This window comes from Vulpes lagopus, chromosome 2 (assembly GCF_018345385.1).
Source record: "Vulpes lagopus strain Blue_001 chromosome 2, ASM1834538v1, whole genome shotgun sequence".
Lineage (NCBI taxonomy): Eukaryota > Metazoa > Chordata > Mammalia > Carnivora > Canidae > Vulpes > Vulpes lagopus.
The window spans coordinates 33,596,335-33,620,659 of record NC_054825.1 but is presented as its reverse complement, the minus strand read 5'-3'; the positions used below and the strand labels follow the sequence as shown (position 1 = coordinate 33,620,659).

At 43.0% G+C, this 24,325-nt stretch overlaps 1 protein-coding gene across 2 annotated transcripts in view; it reads right to left on the bottom strand.

The window, feature by feature from the left end:
* The window catches only part of MYOF (myoferlin), a 143,134-nt gene extending 126,553 nt beyond the window's left edge, over positions 1-16,581 (bottom strand). For both annotated transcript variants that reach the window (XM_041744274.1, XM_041744275.1), the window contains exon 1: positions 16,361-16,581. In XM_041744274.1, the coding sequence (XP_041600208.1) occupies positions 16,361-16,448 (88 nt within the window). In that variant the 5' untranslated portion in view covers positions 16,449-16,581. The remainder of the gene's footprint in view (positions 1-16,360) is intronic.
* Positions 16,582-24,325: the final 7,744 nt, after the last annotated feature.

Genomic DNA, 24,325 nt, shown 5'->3' with positions numbered 1-24,325 from the left:
TTCAAATCAGTAAACTCTCCAATTCTTTGAACTGTTATCTCAGAGAGACACAGGCTCAACTACTGAGTTCAGAGTCCCTCTTGTGTACCCCGGGGAATTTAGACTAGATGATCTCTAAGTCTTCTTCCAGGTTTTATGGATCATGTGCCTTATGAAGTCCCTCAAGTCCTCACTGGCTAGATTGCTATATCTTACTGACATGACCCCAGGAGCAGTGGGGGTGCCATTTACAAAGCTCCCCTAAGAACTTAGCTTTTTGGTAGGCAAAGTAGAACAACAAGATCTCTAGGTCCAGCCATGCATCTAAACTTGACCTTCCATTTAGGAATACCTCTTCATTTTCTCAGGGTCCCAGGTTATGGCCCCTTTGTCTTATGGAATATTCACAGACAAATACAAAATCACCCACTATATGGCCTAGAATATCACAGGTCCCCTGAAGCCATTCATGCATGACTAACAGTCATTAAGTGCTCTGAACTAGTCACTGTTTCCAGTGCTTTTCATGGAGTGTCTCATTAATCTTCACAACTACCCTAAAAGGTAAATTCTATTATGATCATCCCCAATTACAAAAGGAGAAACCATGACACGGAGAGGTTAAGCAATTTGTCAGAGGTCACACAGTTAGGAAGTGGTGGAGCTGGGATTCAGACTCCAGTAGACAGAGACACAGAACAGTTGCCTGAGTCGGAGGATTAAGACCAGACAGTGACTCCTTGAAGGCTGGAATTGTATTTTATTAATATTGTTATTTCACTCAGAGTAATTTCTCCATGATTTGAGTGAATTGAACTTCATAAGCTCATGGAAGTATTACTACTAGGGTAACTTTAATAATTAAGTGAGGAAATGAATAGCAAGTGCTCAGCACAGGGCCTAACACACAGAAAGCACTGAACTAATAGGAGCTATTAATTTTCACTATGGCACCTAGGCAGCATGCCCTGTGTGCCCCACAGACTTTCCCAGACTGTGGAGTCTCCCTGGAGGGCAGGGTCCAGCGACCAGAGAAAGAGCCCTGTTACGCTAGGCACAGCCCTGCTGGAGCACTTCTCTCACATGGCTCTGTTCCAGACCTCGCAGGCCTGCCTGGGGCAGCTGGCATAGGGGCAGTGGCTGCTCATCCCTGGCAGTCAGTCTGGCAGCCACCAGCATCTGGGAGAATTTTCACAGTAACTGGAGGGCAGGGAAGGTCCAGCAGGAGACTGACTCCACCACCCTCAGGACCTAGAGGGACCTAGGGGGAGCACAGAGACATATGGCCCATCCAGTTCTACCCAGCTAAAGGTGTATTTCTGACTTTTTGCTTTCTAACCCTGGCTGCCCTACTGCTCCAGGATATGTTGTCAAACGGGTTCTGGGGAAGGCATTTTAGCCAAATGGCAACTATGATACAAAGCAAGGCTGTTCTGTACATTTCTGAAATAGTCACTGATACTCCTGATAAACAGAAACAAAAGGCACACAGGGTTACTGCTCTGCTTTCCATGCCCCACGCCCCACTGGCCTCTGCAGATGCCCTTACAGGCACACAAGCACTTAAAACCAAATCCTCCAAGGGAACTGAAGTGAAGCCCAGTCAATCTGAACAACCCATACAGAGTCTACTTCCTAAAGGCTGACCCTGAGGGTGGTTGTGTTCCAGCTCTGCCAACTGCCAGGACTGCAGGTGAAGGGCTACCAGGCAGGACAGGCATCTGGATTGGCTGTCTCGGTGGAGAACTGAATCGTGTGACTCTTGGGCTTGTTTGTTTATTTTGCATGTGAGCATCCATTCTGTGCCAGGCACCTTATTTTTCTTCTTCTCTTTTTTTCAAAAGATTTATCCATATATTTGGTGGTGAGGTGGGGAGGAGGAAGAGAGAGAGAGAGAGAATCTCAAGCAGACTCTCTGCTGAATGCAGAGCCCAGTGGGGGCTTGATCCCATGACCCATGAGATCATGACCTGAGCAGAAACCAACAGTTAGAGGCTTAATCAACTGAGCCACCCAGGTGCCCCAAGTGCCAGGCACTTTAAACACTATCATGTCTAATCCTTAAAACGGAGGTATTAGTATTGCTGTTTTATGGATAAGAAAACTAAGTTAGAGAGATGTTAAGTGACTTGATCACACAGCCAATAAGTGGCAGAGCTGGGCTGCAGCCCCACGTCTGCCTCATTTCCAAACCTGTACTCTTAACCTCTACCAAGGGCTGAGATGCCAGGTGACCTACTATGTTTTCACCACTTACCATCTGTGTGACTTTGAGCCAGTTATCCAACTCTCCATATACATTTCTTCATTAATAAATATTGGTACCTAATATCCAGGAATAAGAGCTACCATTCACAGGGCTCATAGTACACCAGGCAATCTTCTAAGGGCTTGGTATAGGTTACCTGTTACTATTAGCATCCATATTTTGAGGCGTAATGCAACTAAGCTGCTTGTGCAGGGTCTCCTGCTAGTAGGAGACAAAGCCAGAATTTGAATGTTGGTGTTCTGGCTCCTAGCCTTTTAACCTCTCCTTCCTCTGCCTGGTATGTTTCTGAGACAATTTGCTAGAGAATGAATGAAGGCTGGTACTTGGCAAATTCACTTCCACCCCAGCTTGAGGAGATGGAGAGTTCCTAGTATTCCAGAAGGGCCTTCCAAGGCCTGAGTACCCTGTAAATGAGGATGAAGACACCCACCTTGCATGGCTGTACTGAGGATCAGATGAGGAAACGTGAGTGTCTAGGACATAGGGGACACTCTTTTGTGTTGGATCAGGATCAGAATCATAAACTACCTCCATCAGACAATATGAAGAGGATCCAGTTCCTCTGCCATCCCTGATTCCAAGAGATAGTATCAAGAGACAACAAAATAGAGAAAAGAATTTTGAAAATAAGCACAAAGCCTGAGTCAAAATCTTAAGAATTCAATTCCATACCTTTTAGGCAACAAATTTCTAGTTGAATTATGTTGAGCCTCAGACCCCAGTGTCCCATACTAAAATAATCTCTTTAAGTGGGATTTTTGCCATCACCAGCAGTTTAATCTACTGCCCCCAATTCTCCTGCCTGTACTGGGGATGGCTTTGACCTCTGGGCTCTTTAGCGAGCTCGGCTGGTCAGCTGCCACAGGTAGGAGGAAGAGCTAGGAATCAGTGTCCAGGATGGAGATGGAAGTAGACTTAACCAAGAGAGATGCCAAGCACAGAGAAAGCCAGACACACATACAGCAATGGGAACTTAGTCTCAGGACTGGGGTTCTAGTCTCTCCTTGCCTGGTCCTGCTGACCAGCTTTGGCTGCTCCTGACCCCTCTGAAGCTCCATCTCCTCATCTGATAAATGAGTATACACAATCTGTGCCCTGGACCCCTGCTACACTTGTTGTGAAGGGTGGCTGTGGGTCAATCCCAGGGCAGGGCTTTCCACACTGTAGGTGCCCTGGTGGGCACCTTCCTCAAGCCGTGTCACACAAGGGAAGCCATCCTAACATGTCCAGCACACTGGGACAAACCAGAGGGGCATCTGGAGCCCCAGACAAGACCTCTGAGGCCACCAAAGGTGTCAAGTCCACAGGCACCAATGCCCCAGGCCCTGGCATTGCTCTGGCTAGATGCCCTCAGGGCTGATTTTGCCCAAGGAAATACAATGAGAAGGAGACGGAGCCTGGATGTCAGCCACAAGGTCTGAGCTCGGAGCCGAGCCAGTCTGTGTGCATTACCCTCGGTGGGCTGAAAGTATACAGGGGCCGAGACGTGGGGGGGGGGGGGGGGGCTCCTCACGTCGGGGTGTTACAGTCTCAGCGGGGGGCCTGTATGTCCCTGCTCTGACTTGAACCTCTTGCCGGACCTTGACCCAGGCAATCCGCCCTCCCCACACCCATAGAAAGAAGAACTTCAACTATAAAAAGACAGACTTCATTTTTTGGTGAGAATTAAGTGAATATATATGTAAAGCACTTGTTGTACTTACTAGCTCTCATCATCAATATAATCTGCAAGTAACAAAATTTTAAAAAGTTTAAATTTTCCAAGAGTTTAATCTACTGCCCCCAATTCTTCACTACTCTGAAGTCACTGACCTCTGGCTGCATTTACAGCCAGGCTGTGAGCTGCATGCGAGCAGGGGTGAGTCTGGCTAGTTCCTCGCCTGATTTGCAGTGCTGAGCACAGAGCCTGACAGAGTACACTCCTGATCAACATTTTTTTAATGAATTTGTGTTTGAGAGAAGCAGTAGGGAGACACAGCAGCAAATGAGAGAAGGGAGGGAGACAGGGACAGTTCAGGCAGTGATTTCTGCCAATGGGGACAGGTAAGCAAAAAGAAAATTTTTTATTTTTTAAGAAGGAAAAAGAGATGAGGAAAAGGATTTTTTTTATGTGTAAAAAATAAAATTAAAAAAAATTAAAAATAAATGTGTAAGTTGTGCTATTGGGTTGTAAAAGAGGATGAAGGTAATACACCTGAGAGCTGAGGGGAGGCGAAGGAGACTCCCCTTGCCACTCAAATATTAGATTTTTAATTCTTTTCATGTAATACATTAGAGTTTTAGTCTCCACTAATAAAATGGCTCCGACTTGATTATCAGAGGAATGATTCACTGCTAAGCTATGTCAGCTCTGAGCTTCTGAGTCATGGCAAGTCCTAAAGGCTTTCATTACCCTGGGGAAACTCACTCCAGGAAGGCTAAGCTTTATTTTTCTTTTTTTTTAAGTTCTTGTGTTCTTGGTACATGTTCTTCCTCTCTCAGGCTGGGTCCAAATGATCCCCACACACTGAACAACTCAATCCACTCAGAGCACAAAGAGAGCGATCATAAATTGACTTGGTTGTTTCTTTGCCCATGCTGACCTCAGGCAATGCACATGGAGACTCTGCAATCAGTCCTCAGCTGAATCCTGACTGGTCCCTGCCTCAGTTTCTCCATGTGTAAAATGAATATGATAGTAAGACCTACTCCCTAAAAATGCCATGAGGATTAAATAAGACAATATGCAACAAGTGTGGGCACAGTGTAAGTGTTTAATAAATAGTGGTGGTGGTATAGCAAGTGGTTGGTCCTCAAGCTCTCTCCCTCTTAACCCACACATGCCAGAACCTCAGGAAGACCCAAGGAGCAATGAACACTTAAAGCATTTTCTATGTATGTGCTTAACTTTTATTTATGCTAAACTTTACTTATGCTATGTGATTGGGCTGCTGCCCATTTTGTAGATGGGACAACTGAGGTATGGAGAGGCTGGGCAGCTGTGAGTGAGAGGAGGTCCTGGGCTCCTCACCACTATGGCTGTCCTCCTGCTATCTGTGCTACATGTAGCTGTGTACATCTAAATGAATGAAAATTAGAAAATATTAAAAAATTCAGTTCCTCAAATCACACTGGCCACATTTCAGTGATTAGCAACCATGTATGGCTCGGGGCTACCATAACATACAGGGCAGATCTCAACCATCTCCACCACCCTAGAAGTTTCAGTGGATGGTTCTGAACTAAATAATTGAGCACACAAATAAATGACTGCTGAATGAAGTAAATAAAAATGAGTAAAACAGTATTTTATTTTCACCAAACTGACTAGTTGTTTTGACAAAATATGAACCCAACCTAGACCTGTTTTCTAGTTCATAGCTTCACCTTGGGAAAGGAGAGCATAAAAGTCTGGCATCAGCTGTCCTTGTTTGATTTGCAAACTTCTTATTTCCTTAGTCCTTGACCTAGACCATTGATTTTTCACTTTGCTACATGCAAAGAGAGCCAAACTTCAAGAGGTGAGGTCACAGTAAATATCTATTTTTTTTAAGTTTATTTATTTATTTATTTTTAGTAATCTCTACATACAACGTGGGGCTCAAATTCACGGTAGAGCCAACAGGCTTTAACAACTGAGCCTGCTGGATACCCCTGTAAACATCTATTTTTAGTCCAAGTACGTTAAATACATCATCTCGTTGGACTTGTATAACCTTCAGAGGTAGGTCTTATGCCCACTTTACAGCTGGGAAGACTGAGATTCAGAGAACTTTCTTGCTATTAATAACAGCAAAGCCCTACTATCATGGTCAGAGGTAGACTGGGGCTCCCCTGCCTTCCAGCTCCCTTTGGGATGCAGCTTAAAGGATCCCAACCAACCAGTGGAAATTCTGAAGTATTCAAGATCAGTTTTGTAGTTTGTGGGCAGGCAGATCTGGTCCCTCAGGCCTGTGAGACCCTGACCATTACTGGTAAGACCGCTTGACCCCTCAATTCACCATTGACCCCCTGAACTCAGGACTGACCTCCTGAACTCAGGAAACTGGTAGAAGTTTCTGCCTATCAATTTCATCTTTTAGAAGCTAACTAATGAGGGGTGCCTGGGTGGCTAAGTCAATTAGGTGTCTTTGGCTCAGGTCATGACCCTGGGGTCCTGGGATCAAGTTCTGCATCAGGCTCACTGCTCATCGGGGAGCCTGCTTCTCCCTCTCCTTGCCACTCTGCCTACTTGTGCACTCTCTGTGTGTGAAATAATCATCTTTAAAAAGAAAAGGCAGCTAACTAATGAATTGCTAAAACAAGAAAAGAAACATCTGAGGATCTGTAGCAAATCAACCAGAAAGTACCCAACAGTTACCTCAGTTTCACTATAATGTCAAAATCCTTCTCTGAATATTCATCCCAAGCCCTAATAAAAGGAGCCTCCCACATCTTTGGAATTATTTCTATGGTCTCCTTATTTGTACAAATCGAGGATGACATTGAGAGGTGACTCCACATGATGTAGTCTCTGTCTATAACTCACTAAGGAAGGGACCCACTTTGGTCTGGTAACATGACCTGAGTGAATGAGGTGAGGAGCTAGATCCATTCATTCAATAACTATTGGTACCTACCACCTGCCAAGCACTAAGCTAGGTGCTAGGGAAAGAGACAACAATCCCTGACATCATGAAGCTTACTATCTGATGGTTAGGCAGACAGAAATCAAGTAAGTCAGCAAATATGTAACTGTGTATTCCAATAGGAGCCATGAAGGAGTACACAATGTTAGGAAAAACATATACAGAGGGTTAGGACTTCTGGTTCCAGCCCTGCCCTGGGGAGCCCAGACCAACCGGAAGACCTAGCACTGGAGGAGACCAATTTCCCATCTGCCTTCAGCTCTGCCATAGCTCTTGGCATGACCTTGGCCACACAGACGTCAGAGAGCCAGGCTCCACTGGCTAGCTGGCCATCTGCCTCTCTCAGGCTGCTGCTGGGCCTCCGCCAGGCAGGCTTCTCATCACAAAAGGGCTGCCTTGCTGCCGGCCACTGAGGCTGAAGAGTACGCTGCAGACAGCTTCACTCTGAGTTACTGAGGTAAGAGTGAGCTGAAAATCCAAATCAACAGAGAGTTACTAGGAATCTACTATGTTCACATCCATCAGGATGATGATAATGAAAACAAAACCACACCAGAAAATAAGTGTTTGGCAAGGATGTGGAGAAGTTGCAATCCTGTACGCAGCTGGTGGGAATGTTTGTAAAATCATGCAGTCGGTATGGAAAACAGTGAGGTGGTGGCTCAAGACATTAAACATAGAATTGCCACATGACCCAGAAATTCCACTTCGGGCTTTACACCCAAAAGAATTGAGAACTCAAGAAGAGTATTTAAACGCCCATGTTCAAAGCTACATTACCCATAACAGCCAAAAGGTGAAGCAATCCAAGTGCCCATTGACAGGTGAATGGATAAACAAAATGTGGCAGGTACATACAGCCACTGTAAGAGGAGAAAAAATTCTGACACATGCTACAATGTGGATGAACCCTGAGGATATTATGCCAAGTGAAATAAGCCAGTCACAAACAGATAACAATCATATGAGGTACACAGTCAAATTCACAGAGAGAAAATAGAATGATTGTTGCTGGGGGCTGGGGGTGGGGGTGGGGGATGAAGAATTATTATTGAATAGAGTACGGAGTTTCAGTTTGAGAAGTCGGAAAAAGTTCTGGGGACTGAAGGTGGTGATGATAGTACCATGAATGTGCTTAATGCTACTAACCTGTACACTTAAAAATGGTTGCAATGGTAATGTTTATACCATATACATTTAACCACATTTAACCACAAGTAAAACAATAGCAACAAAGAACCTATCATGTGCCTGGTGGAGAAGTTACAATGCACTGTCACAAATGAATCAGGCATTGGCTCTGCCTTGACCTGCTTGTGCCCCACAGCTACCAGGCATCCGATTTCCTGATCTAAGCCTGGACCACCCCTTAGATGTCCCCCAGGATTTTGATGCCCCACCCCAGCAGTGGAGGGAAGGAGTGGGGGCACAAAGAGGAGAGGAAGTGGGTGTTTGCCATACAACTACAGATGGTCTCTGATTTGGGATGATACAATTTAATTTTTCAACTTTATGATGGCCCAAAAGCAACATGCATTCAGTAGAAATGAACTTTGTAGTTTGAATTGGGATTTCCTGGGCTAGCGCTATGCAGTATGATACACTCCTGCATGGTGCTGGGCAGGGGCAGTGAGCCACAGTTGCCAGTCACCCACACAATCACAACTGATACACTTAACAACCATTCTGCACCCGTACAGCCATTCGGTTTTTCACTTTCTATATAGTATTCAATACATTACATAAGATATTCCTGTAATAAGTATCTTTATTCTTTATTACATATATATATTCTTTATTATAAAACAGGCTTTGTGTTAGATGATTCTGTCCAGATAATGTCGGCTAATGTAAGTGTTCTAGGTATATTTAAGGTAGGTTCAGCTAAGCTATCATGTTCCATAGGTGAGGTGTATTAAATGTATTTTCAACTTATGATATTCTCAACTTATGATGGGTTTATTGGGATGTAACCCTACCATAAGTCAAGGAAGATCTGTATTATCTGCCAGACACTATGATAGTGTTTTAGATATTTTATCATTGTTGATCCTTACAATGTCCCTATGAGGTATGTATCATTCTCCTCATTTTATAGACTAATAAAGACTCAGAAAAAAAATATTTAGTTCCCAATGACAAATTCAAGAGTGAAACTTAGTCTGCCCAGTCCAAAGCTCATCACTTTACATGTATCATGTTGTTTACTAAAAGAGGGCGGCTCTTTTAGGGGATAGAGTGCGGTTGTTCAGAGAGTAACTTAAAGATGGCAAAGCAGGTCAAATGCCCCAGCTGGAGGGAGGCGGGCCAGAGAGTTGATGGTCTAGGTCTCAAAGCTTATCCTGTGTAGTAGAGGCATCTGGGATACCTGCCTTATGCATCTGTATCTCTTGGCACAGCCAATTGGACCAGGGGTGAACACCTGACCCAAACTGAGCCAACTGGTATTTTTCTCTCAAAGAGCCCTACTAAGAGACACTGGGATTATAGGAGATATAAGATCTGGACCAGGTCACCACTATAGTAAACCAATGCCCCATGCATGCTGCCAACTGCAGGGAAGCAGGAGTAAGAGACTCCATGAAGGCTGTCACTGTGCAGGGAAGAAGAGAGGCATGAGACCCCATTGTCCCTAGGGGAGAGAGAGTGAATGCCACCCTGCTTGACATGATTCTGACTCCTGTGGGACCCATGATTTAGATTCTGGGAGATTTCTCTCTAGCTTGGGGGGAAAAAAAAAGAAGAAGAAGAAAAAGAAAAAAACCACACTTTATTTAAGTAAGCTTGTGGGTATGTGTTCCTTGCAATTAAGCAATTGCTGGCCATGACACATCACCTTCCAGGTGGGACAACCGGGTAGGGCGAGAAGGACTTTATATGAATGAGATCACAGCTCAGCTTGGTTAGAAATGTTCCCCATTGGCCTTTGGGAAAACAGCAGAATTTGTCTTCCCGGTCACTTTCTATTTCTCTGCCTTTCTTTTCCCTCTTAGTGGGCATCTTCCCTCCTATCCAGGTAGCTCATGTTCTCATACTGGCCTCCTGCAGAGCAACCCCAACTCAATCCTGAACTCACCTACAGGGTACCACCCCCCCCCCCCGCCCCCAGCTGGGAGGAAGGCAGTCTGATGTCCCATTTTTATAGAGGAGTGTGAGGAAGGGTGACCCAATGAGCCAGGCTGCTTTCTCAGTAACTTTTATGTTAGTTTCTTCCTTCTCATTCTAGCCCTGGGATGAACTCCCTCTGTCCTGAAAAGCTTTGTTTCAACCAGTAAACCTTCTGTTTCGTCACCCTGACTAGTACTAATCCAGTCTTCACAATGCTGCCTAGTGTCTCCCCACTGGTTTGTGAGTAAAGTGCAATCCCTAGCCACACTAGATTACCCTCTGTCAGCCTCACAACACAAGCTCATGGCTCCCTGGCCTTCCTGTGCTGTTTCAAAGCCTGGCATGTCATCCTCCTCCTGGCATTTCTGTGAAATTTCCTCATCCTTTAAGACCAAGGCACTGATACTTCCCCACCAAGCATATTTCTCCTCCATCTGCTCTTACACTATAAATCTATACGTCTTTTCTGGTTCATATCTCATTCTTGTGTTCTTACTAGCTGATTTCCTAGGCCTACGAGACCAAACTATGCTAGTATATTTTTCTAGACTTATTCCTCATGTGCTCTCTGGTGCTTGGAGATCTCCATAAAAGCAAATGTTATCAAATGGAGGAAGTAAGTTAGGAGTTCCCATGTGCAATTTCTTATGTATATTCATTTAATCCTCAAAAAACCCTGCAAGGTAAATGTTATTAAGAACACTAAGCCAAAAATTTTAATTCATTTGCCCATGAGCACAGAGCAAGCAAAGGATGGGAAATGGGATTCTTATTTAGGACCCCCTGACCCCAAAGCCCAGGGCCTTTGCACTGGAATGCCCAATAGGTGTTGCAACCTATCACCTAATGCTAAGTTAGCTGAGGAAGTTTAAGGTGCCCGCCATCCAAGCAGTTGTGGCTCAGAGCCGCTCAAAGCACACCCCTACTCAACAGGACAGTTGTTCAATAGAAATTACACCAAGGATAGGCGATCATTGCCATTTCATGGTACATGCATTATTATGCCTTATAGACCACTGCACAGTTTGTGTATGAATTTTCAACATAAAAGCTTCACATTTTCTTTGCAGTATCAAGAATGCAAAAAAGTACTACAACATCGATTTGGGTAGCACATGCTAGGAACTGGCTATGCTCCGCATTCAGGAATGTGCAGGGGTGCCTGGCTGGTTCAGTCAGAAGACCATGTGACTCTTGACCTCAGGGTCATGAGTTTGAGCCCTACGTTGGGTGTAGAGATTACTTAAATAAATAAACTTAAAAAAAAAAAAAAGGAATGTGTAAAGTGACCTTTTCTTTGCCAAGCTTCACTCACAAACTACCTTAGAGAATATTCAGTTTAATTCTTCCTGAAAGAAGGGAGATTGGCAGACTTCTGGTGATCCCTTTCAGGACCAAGAATCAATTATTTTATTGCACTAAGCTGTCTCAAATCTCCTGACAGCTCTTGCCTCCATGGTTAACATCTGAAATGTTATTCAACATCAATGATATGCTAGGGGTTGCAGAGGATATAAAATCTCATTCCTTTTTGGCAGAGCTGAATCCCCCTGGGATGGAGAAACCCACCAGTAAACCCAAACCAGAAAAACACCAGCAACTTTGGGCATGACTGGAGGGCATGCATGTAAGTAAGAGATGTTGTAGAAGAAGGGAAGAAAAACAAACCATGTTAATTCATTTTTAAAAGGCATTTGTGGTTTTGTAAATGACTGAGAGCCTGTAAAATGTGCCTTTGGGAAGTATACCTCTGAGAGTTCCCATGCTTCATTCAATAGAGTGGGACCACTTTCCCTAGGTGGTGATTCTCTAAGCTCTGTACTCCCGGAAGTGAGGGAAATGACTCAGTAGATCAAACAGTTCTGCTTTCTTGAGTGTTTAATAAATGCAAGACAGTGGTTCTATGAGAGTACCAGCATCATAGCATGATTGTCAGTTGAGCCTGTAGGAATCTTCTTGTTAGTCCTATGGTGCATCTGGGTAAACCAAGTCACCACGTGGGCTGCTCCACAGGTGCCTTCATAGATGACAGTGAATAAGACCCATTGGCTCTTTTCCCCATCATGCTTCATCCTACTTAAATAGAATTTCATAGCTTTTCTGCTTATTTAAAAGGTCATTTTAAAATATTTAACTATAAATTGTCAAAGAGCAAATTAAATTTTGCTAAAAAAGTCAGAAAACTCTCTGTTGCATAAACCCCAGCCTCAAGGGACCCCTCAGATCTACTCCCCTTCAGATAAGCCATTAAAACTCCATTTTTCAAAAGATGAAAAAGAAAGCATTCTTAGAGAGGTCAAGTGGTTTCTTAAGATTACAAAGTTGATAAGCTCTTTGAAAGGAGGTCCCAGAAATATCTAGGATTTCACTCCAAAAACATGTTCAAATGAAATAACAGGCATCTGTAAAAACAGGTAATAATATATGATAATTATTTGGTGACCATCTGAGTAATAGTCATTTCACAAGGCAATGATGTACACAAGACCAGAAGGGAAAATTCTGGCTGATGGAATGGGCGATAGCATAAGGACAGAAGGAGAAAAATGTGATTACTGGAACAATTATGCACCCTAGGAGCTGGACGTTTCATATGAATGCAATGTTGCCACATTGTAAAAGCACAGAAATATTAAGGACTGCAAGAAAATTCCCTCTCAATCAATCTAATGCTAAGAGATTTGACACCAAAGCAAGAGATGAGCTAAAGGGAAAATGGAAATCCTTGGCAATTGCCAGCAAATCATCTTTAAGCGAAAAAGGGGAAAAAAATCACCACAACCCAAAAAGGCAATAACAGCAAAAAAGAGAAACTGTCCTTCAGAAACCCACATGTTCACAAAGACATGCACTGTAAGGGGCGCCTGGGTGGCTCAGTCGGCTAAGGATCTGACTTCTGCTGGGATTGTAATCCAGGGTCCTGGGATGGAGCCCTGCATTGGACTCCCTGCTTAGCAGGCTCCTTGCCTGCTCCCCTTGCTTGTGTTCTTTCTCTTTCACTCAAATAAATAAATAAACTTTATAGTTTTTTAAAAGATACACACTGTAAGAATGTGCACTACAGGGCACTAACAGGGAGTTGTTGCAACAACTTTCATATTTATACCCAAAAGTCAAGAAGGATTCAAATCAAACTGTTCTGAGTAGTTATTCCTAGGTAATAAGAGTGGCTAGAAAGAAAGAATAGGAGGAACGTGATCTTCTATTATATTATATTGTATTTTTTAATTAATAAATGTCTTAAATATTATTTTGAAACTAATCTCAGCCAGATTCAGCTTCATGGCCTGGCTTTCTGCATGGAACTCAAGAAAGAATGGCCACTTCAGGCTTGCAGGTGCTCTGGCCTGAAGAGTCAGAGCTAGTGCACCGCAATGATGCAAAAAATCAAATAAGCTTAATGGTCTTCATAATCTACTCCTGCACTGTGAAACATCCATGACATTCTCTCAACAGGGACTCAACTCCCAATTCCTCCTGGTTCCTACCAGGTCCTATGAAGTTCTGTAGTCAACCTCAGGAGAGGCTGGAACACAAAAGACTGAGGTCAACCTGAAACCAGTTGGTTGGCAGCACAGCAGCTCCTCTACTACAGAGTAATTTCAGTTTCAAGGGGCCTTGGGGTCTATACAGCCATCACCCCTAATGCCCATCACTTGGACATTCTTCTTACCACCTTGGAGTTAGAGGAGAAGTGGCTTTTGCCCAACCTTACCATTTTATGTACTCAAAAGTTGGACTTTTACACATTTCAGTAAACATAGGGGCTTTCCTTCATCTTCTCTTAGGGCCTTTGACATCTCACTCTCCACACTCTACTTCTCAACACTGCACTGTGAAGTGCATTTAGCTTCACTGTAATAAGTATGCTGAGTTCTGTCCACACTTAATGTTACTTAGTTATATACAGTGCTCAAGACTGGGAAGCACACCTGGAAAGAATCTGCCATCACCAGTGTTTAAAACTAGGAAAGAGACTGAGGGGAAGAAATAGGCCACTTCTGTTACTGTGCTCCTGTCCCTAAGGCTCTGCCTTCCACATCTTGGTGAGAGTGATAAAATGATAGAAGTTTATAGCCAGAAGGAGCCTCAAGGAGATCAGTTCCCATCATTCCACAGCTGAGAAACTAGAGCCCTGGGTGGTAACTTTGGGTCATTTAGGAAACATCAGCTAGAGTATGGGCGTTCCTACTCTGAGCTCAGAGTTGATTCTGCTGTCAAGTTGCTTGTTAGGTGAATGAATGACCTCACTCCCCAGTTTGCACAACCAAAGTAGACTAGAAAAGAGACTAAAGTTTAAATGATCTAATAACTATAATTGTTTGGAGAGACTGCATTTGCCCAGTCTAACTGAAGTTTTCCACTTTCAGCTGAGAACTTATGTTGATAGCTTCAGGCATATTTTTAGTCACCAGGGGCAGCCCCGGTGGCGCAGCAGTTTAGCACCGCCTGCAGCCCAGGGTATGATCCTGGAGACCTGGGATCGAGTCCCACGTCAGGCTCCCTGCATGGAGCCTGCGTCTCTCTCTGCCTCTCTCTCTCTCTCTTTGAATAAATAAACAAATAAATCTTTAAAAAAAAAAAAAATAGGGATCCCTGGGTGGCTCAGCGGTTTAGCGCCTGCCTTTGGCCCAGGGTGCGATCCTGGAGTCCCGGGATCGAGTCCCGCATCGGGCTCCCGGCGTGGAACCTGCTTCTCCCTCCTCCTGTGTCTCTGCCTCTCTCTCTCTCTTTCTCTATGTCTATCATGAATAAGTAAATAAATAAATCTTTAAAATAAATAAATAAATAAATAAAAAATAAAAAAAATAAAAGTTTTGACCAATGCATATACGTTCCAAAAAATTTTAAGTCAGATTTCAATTCAGTGTTAAATTCTAATTCCTCTATGATCTGTATGACTTGTATCACATAATGACATTACCAAGTTGAATCTGATATACTTTTACATGTCTTTACTTGTCAGTGGTGAGGGTACAAACTTTTTACGTTAAGTCCCTATTACGCAATTACTTCAGGGAAAAACAAAAGACTTGCAAGCAACTAATACAGGTAAGGGAACATTGTCATAACATGACTACATGATATTCACTAACCAGATTCTCAAACCACGGTGTCCTTTAAGAATTGAACTTTTGCCTTCTAAATTTGTTTTTTTTTTCTTTTTTTCTTTTTTTTTTTAACTAAACAATCATTTGACAGCTTTAGGTTTCATTTCTTTCATCTTGCTCATCCTTATAAAGAAAGGTTGGAGAAGAGAAATAGATAAAATAGACAAAAGAAAGGAAAAAGGCAGAGATAAACCAGAAACTGGAAGGGAGAAGTAGTTGCTTGGTTCCTGGAGGAAGCGAGAAATGTTTGAGGTGTGGTCAGAGGCGTGGTCAGGAACTCTGTGCCCATCAAGGCTCCTACTTTCTCTGTCTTCCCCCACGGCTCTCATCCCTCCTGCCAAGAAGTGAGCTGGCAATCTTACCAGTGACCCTGAACAAACAGAAAATGATAAAGCTCCTAAACTCAGATATTGGCACATCACCCAGGCCAAAACTGGAATCACTTACAACGCTTGGGAGTGAGCCCTCACACGAGCCACTCCTGCCCCCTCCGCTGCAATTCAGCCTCGTAAAAGAATAAACTTTTGGAATTACAGTAGGCCTTTTAAAGATAATTTAGTCTAAACCCTGCTCACAGTTTTTACAGAAAAGAGGACTGACATTCGGAGAAACGAGGTCATCTGCCCAAGGTTTTTCAGCAAAACCAAAGTAGATGTCCAAACTACAGACTTGTTTCGTCCAGAGCTCTTTCCTCTGAGCACTTTAGAAGCTATGGAACACACGCTCTCCAAGTCGGGAAAGATGAAGAGCAGTTACAAAACGGCACAAAACAATGTGAAAACAGACGAATCCGAAATAATAACTTCACTGCAGCTTCCAGAAGCCCGGTGACCAAGCGGCGGTGAGGGGGCTGTTGTGGGGAGTACTGGCGCTTGGAAAAACTTAACTAGCACTTTTCCCTCTGTCACCGACTTTTCAAAAGCAGAGACGGTAAAATTGCACACCAGACGGCCCACACTAACTTTGATCCCACGCAGGCCTCTTTGAGGCTTCTAATTTGAGGACCCATCTACAAATCTACAAATCCCTACCCGGGTTTACAGAAATCACATTTTTAGAGTTCACACATCCGGTCATCGTCTGCGTCTCAAAACCCCGGGGAAGCTGAAACGCCTCCCGTAGGATTCGGTCCTCTCCCCTCACCTGCACAGGTACGGAGCCTGCTGAAGCCAGAGAGGCTTTGCCTTCTCCGTGGACCAAGCGCCGACTGTCAAACCAGTGGGACCCACGAGAACTTAGCATGATGCCACGCCAGGACCTGAGAAAAAAAGAACACGTTTCCTTACCCTTAAAAATGACAGAAACGATAGGATCCGGTTTCCCAAATTTCGTTTTCGGGATGTTGCTGGCGGACTCCACGATCACCCGCAGCATGGCTCGTCCTGCGCGCGGAGAGCAAGTCCCAGCCAGCGGCGCGGGGCGGAGCGGAGCGGAGGAGCAGAGCCGAGGAGCGGAGCGGAGGAGCCGAGCCGAGGAGCCGAGCCGAGGAGCCGAGCCGAGGAGCCGAGCCGAGGAGCCGAGCCGAGGGGCCGAGCCGAGGGGCCGAGCCGAGGGGCCGAGCCGAGGAGCCGAGCCGAGGAGCCGAGCCGAGGAGCCGAGCCGAGGAGCCGAGCCGAGGGGCCGAGCCGAGGGGCCGAGCCGAGGAGCCGAGCCGAGGAGCCGAGCCGAGCCGCGGCGTCTGCGCTGCAGCCCGGGAGCGCCGCGCGGGGCGGGGAGGGGGTGGGTCTCCGACCGGTTGCCGCCTGAAGGCGACGCGTGAACGGATGCCCAAAGTCCCCGGCCCCCGCACTCAGCAGCTGGGAAAGGTGGAGTGTCAAGGGCCCAGCCTCAATTCGCAACAATCATGTGCGACAAACGCAGCCGGCCTGGATGGGCGCCAGTAAATGCGGCCAGGTCGGGAGACCACCCCGACGCGGCCGCCTTTTAGCCCCAGATCGAGAAGCCGAATGGATTTGGCGTTCCGCCACCCCCTTTCGTTCTCTTCTGAGCTTCATGGAGTTTAGAAACTTTACTTCGTTGTGTTTTTTTTGTTTGTTTGTTTTTTTTGGTTTTTTTACTTTTGCTGTTTCTTCTCATGCTGTTGAACACCTCCACTCAGCAACCACTTAGAAAAAGGTTTTAAAAAAATAAAAAAATCAGTTAAAGGGTGCCCCCTGTTGCATGACAGAGGGATAACTGAGTTTATTGTAAACCCATCCGGAGGGGGTAAATACGGGTTTGCAAAATTGGTGTATTGGGGCTGACCTTTTGCTTTATGAAAGGATTCAGCGTTGGATTTCTTTAAAAAAATCCTTAAGGGATGACAGCTGGGAACTTACGTTTTCCCGGTCCATCAAAAGCTGCTAACAGTCTTCAATGGAAATGGAGAATGGTTCTCCACTTTTTTTTCAGAGCTAACCCCCAGCAGTGTCTTCCTTTCCTTTGCTAAAGAAAAAAAAAAAATTCAGTGACACTTATTAAAGCACAATAAGGCTTTATTCAAGGGAAGGGGACCATTGCAACAGGTATAGGGACCCCTGCAATGTAGTGGAGAGAGATTGGGCTCATCTCCGAGTGCAGCATAAGTAAGTGGGAATTTATAGTCAGGGTGGGGGCCAGTGGATGCAAAATTACTAGGAAGAAACATAGGAGTCAGGGGGTTCTGGTTCAACAGACCTAACAGGATTCTTGTTGAAGGTAGATCAGGATGACCAGACATCAGTTGGGAGACCGGGAAGGATGAGAAACCCCATCAGGTATTAAGAGTGATCAGATATGGAGGGTGGGGGAGTGGTTTTGGTTTAACAGACTTTTACAAAGAAGTGCACAGATGGGCCCAGGGTGAAGCCTGACTACAGTTTGCTCAAACAAAGAATCTCTGTGACCTGGAGGGTGTATTAAGCAGTGTAGCCTGATGAGTAAGTTCGCAAGAGGATGCCTGGGGTTAGTAGCCAGCCAGACCTGAGTTTGGATCCCTGCTTCACCATTTCTGAGCTATGTAACCTTACAAGTTTCTAACCGACTCCCCCCATCCATAGTTATCTAATCTATGAACTAAAGTTAAAGGTAAAGGTGTCATAAGATAAAGGTCTTAGCGTGGGTCCTTGGCACAGAGCACGCACACTAAGGCACACACGTACACAACCAGAAGTTCGTGCTGGTATGTGATTTCATAGCATTTCCTGTAATGCAAGTTGGCTTTAAACCAGGATCTCACTGTGTTTCAGAAGAAAAGCTAAAAACTTAGGGTGAAGGAGCACAGTGTTTCCTTCCACTTTTGAACACACGACGGAAAAGACCACTTGTAAGCAAACACTTCAAATGCATTGAAAAGGCATTGTTTATCTACAGGAATTCTGTGAGCTTCTCAACTGCTTATGTAATCAACAAATGGACAATACTACATAGATCATTGACTAAATGGACTATATTAGACTAAATGTATTTAGACACACAGATTAAATAGTCTATATTTTGGTAGGATATAAGCAAAATTATGTTTATTTTGTTTGGCTGGTTTTCATTTCTTCTTTTCATTGTGAAAAATATTACAGAAAAATTCTTAGAACATAAATGTGACAGTTTAACAAATGAACATCTAGGTCAAGATAGAGAACATTGCCACCACTTCAGAAGACCCTCCCATATGTATATCCACCTCCTTCTCCCAGAGATAACCACTATCTTGATTTTTATGGTAATAATTTCTGTTCTTTTCTTTATAGTGTTAACCCCCTTGATTATGACCTTCATATGATAACATGAGTTATTGTATATATTACATGAATTTTGTATACAGACATATACAAACCTCTGTATATAATACACATATACCTATATTCATACAGAATGAATTCTTTGCTATATTATGACTTTTGTAGAAATGGAATCAGGGGATCCCTGGGTGGCGCAGTGGTTTGGCGCCTGCCTTTGGCCCAGGGCGCGATCCTGGAGACCCGGGATCGAATCCCACATCAGGCTCCCGGTGCATGGAGCCTGCTTCTCCCTCTGCCTATGTCTCTGCCTCTCTCTCTCTCTCTCTGTGTGTGACTATCATAAATAAATAAAAATTTAAAAAAAATTAAAAAAAAAAAAGAAATGGAATCAGTATGAATTGTTTTGTGTTTGGCTTCTCTTTCTCAACCTTACATTTTGACATCCATCCATGAAACTACTTTGTTTACTCTTTGCTATCTACCATTTCATTGTGTGAATACGCCACATTTTATTAATCCACTCTGCTTTTGATGAACATTGGATTATCCACAGTTTGGAGCTATTACAAAGAGGGCTACTGTGAACATGCTTGTGCATGTTTCCTGCTACAAATGTGCATGAGCACATTTAGGATCTAACCTAGGAGTGGAATTGTTGATACAATTGGAATTGTATCAGAGGGTACATGCATTTCTACAGAATTAGTGGGTATTTAAAATTGTTTTCCCCAATGGTCATACTATTTCAAGTTTCATGGGCAGCATGTAAAAACTTCTGCTCATCTAGGTGGTAGTGTTAGATTTTTCCATGCTTGCCCATCCAGTGACCTTGTAATAGTATTTCACTGGAGTTTTAATTTGCATTTTTCAGATTACTAACATGGTTGAATACCTTTTCATATTTACCTTTCTTGATTTGTGAAGTGCTTGTTCAAATCTTTTGCCATTTTTCCTATTGAGTTCAAGAGTTTTCTCTTGAAAACTCCTATTGAGTTTTCCTATTGAGTTCATTTTTCTTACTGTTTTTGTAAGAGCTGTTTTATGTACTCTGAATACTAGTCCTTTGTGGGTTGTAATTTTAATACAATTGAATTTATCAATATTTTCTTTTATGATTAGTACATTTTCCATATTAAGAAAACCTTTTGAGCAGCCTGGGTGGCTTAGCGGTTTAATGTCGCCTTCACCCCAGGGCCTGATCCTGGAGACCCAGGATTGAATCCCATGTCCAGCTCTCTGCATGGAGCCTGCTTCTCCCTCTGCCTGTGTCTCTGCTTCTCTCTCTCTCTCTCTCTCTCTCTCTCTCTGTCTCTGTCTCTCATGAATAAATAAATAAAATCTTTAAAACAAAACAAAACAAAAACTTTTCCTACCTGGGATCATGAAGATATTCTACAATATTATCTGGTAGAAGCATTTTGTTTAATCTTGCAGATTTATTTTTTTTTAAGATTTATTTATTTATTTTGAGACAGATGGGGGAGGGAAGGGGCAGAGGACAGGGAGAGAGACTCCTTAAGCAGACTCTCCCTTGAGTGCAGAGTCTATTGTAGGGCCCAATGTAGGGCCCAATCTCATGACCCTGAGATCACGACCTGAGCCAAAACCAAGAGTCATACACTTAACTGACTGTGCCACCCAGGTGCCCCTCATCATGCACATTTAGATTTATATTCCACTTATAATTGAGTATATGTCATGTAAAGTCAGAGGTCACATTTCATTTTTTAAAAATATGGGCATTCAATTGCTCTAGTACCATTTATTGAAAAGTTTGACCTTTCCCCAAATGTAGGTCATATTATGAGATGTGTAGATGTAAGCAAGTCTGTTTCTATGTTTCTGGAGGGTGGGAGTGGGGGTCTATACTGGGGTGTCAGTGGAAAATAAACCAAAGTCTGACCTGATGGGGCTCCACAGCTAGCGGGGACCACATGCCAGGTCTCATGTGTCTATTTACTGCTCTTGGCAGAGAAAAAGAAATAGAAGAGAGGAGAGTCTTAGCAAAAAATCTAGATATGAAGAACAAAGTAACAGGGGTAGCAAATGGGGGTTAGTGGAAGAGAAAAGAAGATAAATTCATAATATCTTATTCCTATTCCATTTTTGCAGAATCTTAGATATTACCTAACAGTAGTTTTCAAACTGGCATGCACAGAGGGTCCATTGTTTAAGATCTCTTTGCTGAAGTACTTTGTTAAGAATTATTTCAGTTGATAACTAAAAGGATTTTTAGAGCAAAAGTACTATTTTTGGTAGTTTAATTACAGGGCTTTACATAGCAGTAGATGTTATTTTTTAAAAATTTAATATGTGGTATATTTAAATTTTGCTTCTTTAAAAAGGCACCGGTAGTGACTAAATCTAAATGGAGGGCAGGAGGGGACAAAGTATTTTATAACACTTGGCACCATTATATTGTCATTATTTAAGGCAATTGAGGAGCTAAATACAAAATAGGAATGAATCCAAACTTCTCCAACTCACTATGAACATATTCTAAAATATATCTAGAAAAAAAGACCAGAGAAAAGTGGAATCAAGTAAGCCTTGTGCTCACCTATGGAAACAATTCCTCATCCAAATATTTAATAGACAAATGCTTCCCAATCATCCTTCTGGAAGAGTCTTCATTCATGCACATGTGCGTGTATTCACCTAACAGCTAGTGGAAGTCTATTTGGTGCCAAGCACATGCTAACTACAAAGATAAAGAAGATACATGTTTTCTCTGCAAGAAAGCTCACAGATAATCATAGCCTAATGGAGTGCAATGATAGAGGGAGACAGAGAAGACAGGCGTCTAACAGGGCAAGTGAGGGCGAGCAGGGTAGGCTCCTGGAGGAGATGGCAGCTGGATTGAGTGCAAACCTTCCTCAAATTACAATGCAGTTACATCTCAATAAATCATCATAAGTTGAAAATATCGTAAATTGATACATATATTTAATGCATTAAATATCATAAATGCATTTAATACACTTAGCCTACCAGACATCATAGCTTAGCTTTGCTCACATTAACCATGCTCTGAATACCTACATGAGCCTATAGTTGGGCAAAACCATTTAACCGAAGTGTTGGCTATCTCATGAAATTTATTGGATACAGTACTGAAAGTGAAAAATAGAATGGTTATATAGGAGCAGAATGGTTGTAAGTTGTATGGATTTTAGCCCTTGTGATGGTGCAGCTGTCTGGGAGTTGTGGCTTGCCGCCTGCCACTGCCCAGTGACATGAAAGAGGATCCTACCAGATGGTGCCAGCTGAGGAAAAGATCAAAATTCAAAGAATGGTTTTTACTGAATGCATATCACTTTTGCACCACCATAAAGTAAAAAAATTGTTAAGTCAGGGATATCTATATTAATGGTTGAATTGACATATGTATGATCTGAAATTGAATTAAACAAATACATATGGTAAGCATTAGAAACTTCAGGGCATTCAATGTTGGTGAAACATCACGTGTGAGGTGAAATAATCTCACTGTGAACATAGGCAGTTGGGTGGGCAGCCGCTTAGAGAGACTTATTACTCTGTTAAGAACAATTAACATCTAATGAGTGCTCACTCTGTGCCAGATGCTACCCTAAGCATTTTATTAATCTCATTTAATCCTTCTGCTGCCCTATTCTATGAGGTAAGTACTATTTATCACCCCCCACTTCACAGATGAGGAAACTGAGGCATAGTTTGGTTAAATAGTGTCCAAGTTCTCACAGCGAGTGGAGTCAGGGTGTGAACAGAGGCAGCCTGCCTTTAGACTCCATGCTCTTACCTACTTGCACCATGCCTCAGTGGCAGTGGAGGTTTTAACTAGAGATGCATTTTTCAGCAGGGAAGCAAAATAATCGAATTACATCCCAATACTCTGGATACAAATGAAACATTTTAATAACTCCACAGACTGAAAATTAGTTTAAAATGAGCTAAAACAGGTAGAGCAGTCAGTGCCCAAGGAGCTTGCTCTCTTCAAACAGAATGCACTGTGAACTGAGAACCAACTCTCTTAAATGAGATTAGTCAGCAGGGAAAATCTGCCCAACCTGGCCCGGAAATGGCTTCCCAACGTGTTACTTACTGATAGGGCTGCTTTGATCTCAGCTAAATGCTAAGGGTGTCTCCCTATTTACCGATTTAGAATGTAGCCCTTCCTGGCTGACCATGATGAACTTTTCTAACCCAGGAAAGAGCAGTGGGTCAACCCTGAGAAGGCGCTGGGTTCTAAAATGATGCTTTTTGTGCGAGTTAATGAATATTTGATCAATATTCATTAGGAAGAGAGGAGAGTAAAGAAAGGAGGAGAGTAAAGAATTTGTCTATTTCTCCACAATAGTCTAGGGCAGAGGATGCCTAGTTCATTTATTTATCCATTCGTTCATCGAGCAAATATTTATTAACTTCCTAATTGGTTTAAGCACTGTGATGATTGGTGCGAAGGATATGGTGGTAAGCAAAATCAGACAAATTCCTCAAGGAGTTTGCAGTCTAGTGAGGGTAAAGGACACAAGTCAAAGAATTACTAACAAATGTGCAATTGTAACTATAGTGAATGCTTTGAAGGAGTAGGCAGTCAAGAGAGGAAATCCCCTTCTCTAGGAGGCAGGAAAGTCTTCCCTGAGGCAGTGAAGATTGAGTAAAGGTCTGAAAGGGAAAAGAGATAATAGTGGGAGCATCACTGATTGGGGAACCTCCAGTGAAAAGACCCTGAGGCAGGAAGAATGGTGCCTAGTCAAGGAATGAAAGGTGTCAAATGTGGCTGGTTTGAGACTAGGCTGGGGAGGTCAGTTTAGCCCTGCTAAGCCTGAGAGAACAAATTGGGGATTTGTTGTTTTATGACAAGAACAAAGGTGGGTCAATAAAATGTTTTCAGTGTTTGTGTTGGGGAATGTGTGACATGATTAGATCTGCATTATTCCAAAAATATCTCTACTGAAAGAAAATTGCATTGGAAGGAGGCAAGAGTTTACTTGGTTCTTCTAAAGAAGAAGATGCAACTTGGTTGCATCTAAAGAACATTTATTGTGTGTTTACTGACACTGTTCAATAGAAATGTAACATAAGCCACATTGATCATTTTGAATTTTCTAAAAGTCGCAGTAAAGAAAGTAAAAAACAGTAATAGCAGGATTAATTTTAATATATTTTATTTTGCCCAACGTATCTATAATATTACCATCTCAGCATGTAGTAATATAAAAAAGTACTAGTGAAGTATTTCACATTTTTTTCATAGTCTTTGAAATCTGCTGTGTATTTCACACATTTCAATTCAGAAACAAAATTTTCACTGGAAATACATCTGCATTTAGATTTCATAAAATTTACAGTTGAAAAAATAGGTTTGCATAGCCGAGTTGTTCCAAATATACTTAAAAGTTTTCCAATAACCAAATTAGCTACCAGTTTTTAAATTAAAAAATAAGTAAAATTAAAAATTCAGTTCCTCAATCACAATAGCCACATTTTAAGCACTCACCAGCCATATGTGGCTAGTGCTACATATTGGATAGAGCAGAAGGAACTTTTCCATCACTGCAGAAAGTTGTATTG